General features: G+C 49.9%; 1 protein-coding gene across 1 annotated transcript in view; it reads left to right on the forward strand.

Moving 5' to 3' along the window:
* Positions 1 to 7526, forward strand: part of EHMT1 (euchromatic histone lysine methyltransferase 1) — an 83209-nt gene that overhangs the window by 7765 nt on the left and 67918 nt on the right. The window contains exon 2 of the mRNA XM_035891910.1: positions 3078 to 3165. Coding sequence (XP_035747803.1) covers positions 3078 to 3165 — 88 coding nt within the window. The remainder of the gene's footprint in view (positions 1 to 3077; positions 3166 to 7526) is intronic.

Here is a 7526-nt window from a genome sequence, read left to right on the forward strand (position 1 = left end):
GATGAGGGGGGGGGGGGGAAACCCCCCCCAACATACACAAAAAAATGGAGGTATTGACACTTGCGGTGAGGTTGCTGCTAAGTTGGCTGGGTGGAGGCGTGGGCTGGTGGGAATGAATGGGCAGTGCTGGCCGGCCGGCGGTGGGTGCCTGTGGGTGCCCGTGGGAGCTGGGTGCTGCATCTGCCGGGTGGTGATGGAGCAAGGAGGGGAGAGCGCTGGGAAGAGGCTTTGAGCACTTTGCAGGGGTTTCCTGTAGCTTCCTTTTGATCAGAAGGCTTCAAAATTCACAGTTGGCTTTTTTTTTAAAAAAAACTATTATTTTATTTTCTACCTTCATGCTGAGTTTTTATTTGTTTCAGAGCAAGGCATGGAAGTTGTAAAGCCGCCGCCGCTGCTAGCAAGGGATGTGTCTCTGAGATAGGAACCAGAAGAGCCCATCAGCTGCCACCATGGTTACCCTTGCCTTGGCACCCAGCTTTTGTTACAGGAGAAAGCGATGCTTTCTCTCTGGCCTCCCTTGGCATTGGAAATTCTGCTTTGAGAGCTCCTGCCTTTGTCCAGGGCCCGGGGCAGCCCCCAGCTCCTGGTAATTGCAGCGAGGAGGGAGGGTGGTCGTTAGCTGCCCAGGTCTGATTGACTCCAGGGTTCCTGCAGTGGCTTTTCTTCAGGCATCATGGGCTGAGCAGCAGCAATGCCTCAGTGGAAGGGAGAGCGTGGATGATTTGTGGAGTGAGGTTGTTGCTTATAAAACAGAGCAAAAATTCAGAATCGAATGGGTAAAAATGACCTGATGGAATTCCTGGGGCTTCCAGTATGAGTCAGTTTAATAGCAGGAATATCGAGACCTTTCCTTGTTGCAGCAAAGGTTGGGAAAGCAAGCTGGTCCCTGTTAGACAGGCTGGGGCTCTTTATCTGCTGCCAGTGTCCGTGGTGAGGGCCTGGGTGCCCCTTCCCGTGGGGGGAGTCGTGGGGCTGCGCTTGAGCCCCGGCTCTCTGCAGTTCTCTTTTCATTAGCCTTGCAGCAGGGTAAGTCCATGAGGAAGTCATTCCCAGTTTACAGGAAGTCCGGGTAGAGGAGAGGTAGGGTTTACAAGCAGATGTTTGCAGCAAGGGTGTATATTACTGGCTTAGCAAATAAATTAAAAAAAAAGCTGATCTATGTTCAAACTTTGGGCTGTGGTTTTATGATCGTTTCTTGATGGAAGCTGTTGGCCAGTGGCTGCTAGAGGTATGTTCTGTTTCAGGCTAGCTGATCAGTTGGCTGAGCTTTCAGATGCTTATGGCTTTGCTTTTTGGTCTGTGTCTGAAAATCTGAAGGGGGCACAAGCTCCCCCTTGCTGGGAGCATCTAGACATGGCTGTGTTTGGTGTTTGCTTGTGCTCGGGGGCACGCAGCCACCCACAACCACCTTCCTTCTTGCTAGAGGAGCAATCCTTGAAGGTGCCCTTAGCTCCAGGCAGGCCTGGCAGGCAGTGGTCGGAGGCTTTCCCAGGAGCCTGTGCCCAGCTGGTGTCCCTCGAGCTTCCTCCTTCCCATCAGCTGTGCCTTGCTTTGCAGATGGTGGCACTGGGGTGCAGCGCAGAGGGGTCCTGCAGGCACCAAGGAGCAGGGGCCTGGTGTCGGGTGAGCCCTCCCTGGCTGCACGGGGCAGGGGGCTGCTGAAATGGGGGCAAAACAAGAAGACCTTGTGCTGCAGTACCTGCCGGCACCTGGCATTGCAGCTGAGTTCACAGGGAAACAAAAATGACAGGGTGGCTGGTAATAGCAAGAGAAACACCAGAGCTCATCTGCCCGGCTAGCTTTGGACAGAAACCAGTGTGGGGAAGGGGAGCTGCTGCCGGGAATGGTTTTGGAGCTGATACACTGGGCTTCATGTGTGTGTCTTATCTCTTTTGCTTGGTTTATGGGAGATGGGCAGGTTTTTTTTTTTTTCTTCCTTTATCACTCAGTGCGCTTTAAACCTTGTGATTTGCATGGCTGCAGGCACCATCTGCTCTCCGTGCTGGCCTACAACAGTTGGCTTGACCTGGGCTTATTCTTCTGCGACGCAGGCGGCATGCGGTGAACCCTTCACCCGGCCCCGGCCCCGCGGGCGGACGTCGCTGCCTCCCCGGTCGCAGGGCGGCTTTGCCGGGCAGTCGCCATCTTTACCTTTGCAGACCAGCTCGTCTCCTTAAACAGAGTGCTGCGTCAGAGGACCCCCTTCTCTTGTGTGTTTGGGGTGTTTTAATACCTTTTTCCTTTTGTTTTGTTTTGGTAGCGTTTTTTTTTGTCTCGCCACTTCAAAAAAAAAAAAAATAAAGAGAAAGAGAAGGTATTAAGGCTGCAAATCTGATAGCAATGTGACTCCAGCCATGTGAAAGGCAGAGGAGATGAGCAGGTGTTTCCTTTTTACAAAAAAAAAATAAAAAAAGAGGGGGGGAAAAAGAAAAATTACTTTCTATAGAATTAAAAATAGAGCTTATTAACTTGAATAAACATGGATGTTATGAATGATGAGTTAGCTGTAGCTCACTGATGGTTTGCATTTTATAAGTTACATTTGAATGAACTACAAAAAAACCAAAACCACCAAAAGCGTACTTGGGCTGTAAATGTCGATAAATGATGCATCATGAGAAGTTTAATAGAGCTGCCTCCCCCCACCCAAAACCTCACAAGTTTTGGGGGAATAAGCATTGCCTCCTTGAGGTGCCTTTCGTGGCCTCTCTAACCCACGCCTGTACAGACGTACTCAGCTGGATTCCCAAGCAAGTTACGCTCAGAAAAACTGGCTGCACCTTAACCAAAGGTCTGTGAGGTCTCAGCCCTGGGCGCAGCTTGAAGCCCCTCCGCTTCTCGGGGAAGACGGGCCGTCAGCGGGGGCAAGCCTTGCCATTTTCTTGTCTTTGACCTGTGCCTTGGTGGCAGTTTCCTGGCAGCGTTATTTTGCAGAATGAGGTTTGCCCATGATGTAAACAGGATGTGTCCATGATTGTCTCTTCTTTTAAATGCAACGTGTGTATGAATGTTGAGCTAAACCGTGACATTTCTTTTTTTTTTTTTCCCTTCCCCGTCCTTTCTCTCCCCACCCCTAGCGAACAGTGCTGAGTAAGGGAGAGACAAGGAAAGACGCGTGCATGAAGACTGAGCTGCTGAAAGATATCACCAACAACAAAGAGGAAGGTGAGCATCTGTCTGGGTTGAGGACCAGACCTTGCTGGTGAGCTCGGCATGTGATGGGAACAAAACTCTGGGCTTGGAGATGTGCTCTGAGTGTCTCGGGTGTGCTCCCATGAACAGAGTGGCTCCGTTCTCCTCCTCTGTTTATTCTAAGCGGGGCTCTTCCTCGGAAGATGCAAATTTACTTTTCAGTTCGTCCATCTCCACCCACCTAAAGAATTATATCTCATTTTCACTTCTGCTTTGGTGTGGCTGTGAAGTGCAAAGGAGTTACTTTGAACCTCCTCTGTGTGACTGGTTTTAACTGAACTCTGATCCCTGCCACACGATGACCTAGCCCTTTTCCTCCCTCTATTAAAGTTAACTTTCTGTTTTCCTACGAGTTTCTCTGTTGCTCCAGAGCAGGCACCGATTGCTGCAGGATGGCCAGTGGGGTCAGACACTCCACGCCTCGTGCCGCTGTGGGATGCTTCATGGCTGCTGCATTGTTTCTGCTTGCTTTTGCTTTGCAGGATGCAGTGCACATGTTAATTTGACGAAGTCTTTCCTGTGTGGTTGTCTGTGAGTTGCATGCACACAAATCTGAGGGCTTAATAAATGTGTCAGTGGGATTAGGAAAAAAAAAGCCTACAGCCCTTTATCTCTCCCCCCCCCCCTTTCTTTCCATGGCTTTACTATTCCTTGACTACTTACTTCTCATAGCTCTGCAGGGATTTGGTGTTTTTTTGTTCTCCTTTCCATACAGAGCATTAGAAAAGCACTGAACTGGCCCCACCAAAATACCTAGTCTTAGCTAGAAACAAAATTTTGCCCTGAATTTAGATGTGTGTGCATACAGCATTGCTTTTTCTTTCTCTTCTGTCCAGCATAATGTTTTGTCAAGCTGCTCTAGTTAGAAAGCAAAGCTCAGAACAGGCAAAATATTGAATGCTGCGTCAGATGTGGCCATGGTGCTTGCATATTAACTGGGAGCACGTGAGTGCTGCTGCTGATGCTGATTGCCTATGGATCTCTGCTCTGGGCAGACCAGAGATTAAGTCTGAGATGTCAGTGGGAGGTCGTGTTGCTCTGGGACGAGACTCTCACTTTGATCCCTTGCCTTGCTTGGCTCAGGACTATAAAGGTAGTTTATTTAGCTCTTGGTTGATCTTAAGGTAAGTGTCAAGAGTCTGTGGAGGTAAAAATCCAGGAGGGTGGGAAGAGAGACATTTTTGTACCTTGTATGTCTTGACTGATTTTGACTTAAAGCAAATGCTGTGTGTCAAAAGGAAGCCAAGAACCCTCCCTGTGCAGGGACAGTCTTGAGGCTTCACAACGTGCTTGAGTTCCAACCAGTTCTGTTAGTGGGGAGGGAAGGGTCCTGAAGTGTGAGCTGCATAGTCTCCACTCTTGTGGGACTGTTCGGATTGTATCCTTCTCTTCCCAAGCATACCGCTTGCGTTTGCGTGGTCATTGTGCCATGTGCATTGTTCTTCGCTGACCCTTGTTACCCAGCTGTGGTTGTCATAGGGGTTCAATTAATTAATATCCCTAAAGTCTGTTAATAACAGTGTTTAGCATTGGCACATTTTTGAGCGATGTGTGGACATGAAGTCATTACAGCAGACTTGTAGGATGGCATGAAATAGTTTCTCTGAGTGCAGTTTCCTGACTCAGGGATGGGTGGCAATGTATGGAGCTGGGATGCACGGACTGGAAAAGCACCCTGAAGTCTGAGATTTCTCCCTTTAAGTTTGCTTGAGCAGTCGTTTTTCCTTTAGCGAGGAGGATGGGACCACTGGTACTGTTTAATATCTTCATCAGTGGCAGAGACAGTGGGATCGAGCACACCCTCAGCAGATTTGCAGAAGACACCAAGCTGAGTGGTGTGGCTGACACGCTGAGGGATGGGATGGCATGCAGGGGGACCTGGGCAAGCTGGAGAAGTGGGCCCATGGGAACCTTATGAGGTTCAGCAACGCCAAGTGCAAGGTCCTGCCCCTGGGCCAGGGCACCCCCCAGTATCAATAGAGGCTGGAGGATGAAGGGATGGAGAGCAGCCCTGCCGAGAGGGACTTGGGGGTACTGATGGACGAAAAGCTGGACATGAGCTGGCAATGTGCGCTCGCAGCCCAGAAAACCAACTGTGTCCTGGGCTGCATCCCCAGCAGCATGGCCAGCAGGGTGAGGGAGGGGATTCTACCCCTCTGCTCTGCTCTGGTGAGACCCCCCCAGAGTCCTGCGAGGCCTCAGCCAAGGACAGACATGGACCTGTTGGAGTGGGGCCAGAGGAGGCCACGGAGATGATCCGAGGGCTGGAACCCCTCTGCTATGAGGACAGGCTGAGAGAGTTGGTGTTGTTCAGCCTGGAGAAGAGAAGGCTGCGGGGAGACCTGACTGTGGGGGCTTATAGGGGGCTTATAAGAAAGAGCTTATAGGAAAGATGGGCACAGACATTTTAGTAGGGCCTGTAGTGATAGGACAAGGTGTGATGGTTTTAGACTAAAAGAGGGCAGATTCAAACTGGATATAAGGAAGACATTTTTTTATGATGAGGGCAGTGAAGCACTGGAACGGGTTACTCAGAGATGCCCCATCCCTGGAAACATTCAAGGTCAGGTTGGACGGGGCTCTGAGCAACCTGATCTGGTTGAAGATGTCCCTGCTCACTGTAGGGGGGTTGGACTGGGTGACCCTAAAGGTCCCTTCCAGCCCAAAGCATTCCCTGATTCCATGATATATGGGAATGGGAATCCACACAAGTCTGCAAATGCTTCTGGATTCTAGTTTAGGCTGAGCTGCTGCAGTGGACTGATCGTGTGTTTGGTGGGAGCCATGGCCTGCAACTTAAGACCAGATCTGTTCTGGATTTTGTTCCCTTTGGGAAAATCCAGCTGATCTGTCTGTATTGAACTTGGAATCTAAAACTTTCAGAGGCTTGAACTTGCAGATCCAAAGACTGACTAACGGTGCTGTTTGGGCTAAAGTCTTAGTATGAATTACTGTGTTTTTCCCTCTTTTTACTCTCCCTTGACTCAGAAGGGTACCGATGCCGAGGTCAGTATCAGGTCCCCATTTGAACTGCGGCAGCACATACTATAGCTCTGCTGCTGCCCCTCTGAATGGCCTTTGACGAGTTACACCGCTATGCACACACTTGGGCTTTCTCTGTGTCCAAGCTGAGCCAGGAAATTCAGGTAGCTTGCAGCCTTGGATGAGATTTAGGGGTCTGTCCCCCAAGCAAGGCACATCGGCACCGCTGCAGCAATGCCTGCGACTGCTGTCTGACTCCACCACTGATGAAGATCATCGCGTTGGAGATCTCTGTGAAGATCTCCTGTTGCAGGGAAGGCTCATACCCTTGTGCAGCAATAGCTGAGCTGCCCCAGTTCATAATCTGCTGGTTTAAGGCAGTGTGTCCCCTTTCTTGGTTGTCAGCGTGCCAGCCTGTCACTTGTGACAGCTCAGTAGCGGCTGCCCCAGGGGACGAGGTGTCGATGCCGTCGGGCTGGGGCAGGGAGCTGGATGGAGGTAGGGGTCCCTAGGGTGGGCAGTCATGGTGTTTTGGTCTTTGTTCCTCAAGTGGAAGGTTTTGCAGAAATGCACTGCTGTTTCCAGCTGGGATGTCCTCTTCTGGCTTCATCCTGGCACTGATCGAGAGACATAATTGAACTATAAATTTAATGTACATCTGTAGGAACAAGATTTTTGCATGTTCCCAGGACTTTCAGTTCCAATTCTGGGGTTTAGTCCCAGCCTGCGTAAAGCCCAGTGTAAGTTGCTCACTAGCCTCCGTGTCCCCTTCTGTGTAAAATTGCTCAATACAGACAGGAAAAAAGCTGTGGATGAGACTGCGTTTTGTTGTCCGTGGGGAAATATTCCAGTTCAGTTTTACATGTGGGTGTGAGTTTAGGTCTTGTCTTTCCCTTTGACAGGGAGGGGAAAGGGGCAGGGAGATGGAAGAAATGAGCGGAAAAAAGTTGCGCTTGTGTTTTATTAGGCCATATTGTCTTTAGTCTGACTCAGAAACTAATTGAAAAGTGGTTTCTTTGCAAGAATTGCAAGCGATTTCAGTCCTCCTTCTCATGTGCATAGCTCCTAACTCCGTGCTGCATCTTGCTTGACCTTTCAAGGCAAACCACTTCTTCTCTGATTCCTCAGCCCCAGAGATGGAAAGTTCCACTGAAGCAGTGGCACAAAGGAGCAGGAAGGGGAGCTGGTAACAAAGTTCTCCATTAGCCTCGGTGTTTCTGAGACTTCACCCGAGGCAGCTGGTTTACAAGAACAACAGAGCTGGAGCGTAGTGCTGGATGAGACATGCACAGTCACTTTGCTCTCAGATAAAACTGCTTTTAGAGAGTGTCAGGGCTTTAAATTCTTGGAGA

The sequence above is a fragment of the Egretta garzetta genome, unplaced genomic scaffold, assembly GCF_000687185.1.
Source record: "Egretta garzetta isolate BGI_Z169 unplaced genomic scaffold, ASM68718v1 scaffold143, whole genome shotgun sequence".
Classification (NCBI taxonomy): Eukaryota; Metazoa; Chordata; class Aves; order Pelecaniformes; family Ardeidae; genus Egretta; species Egretta garzetta.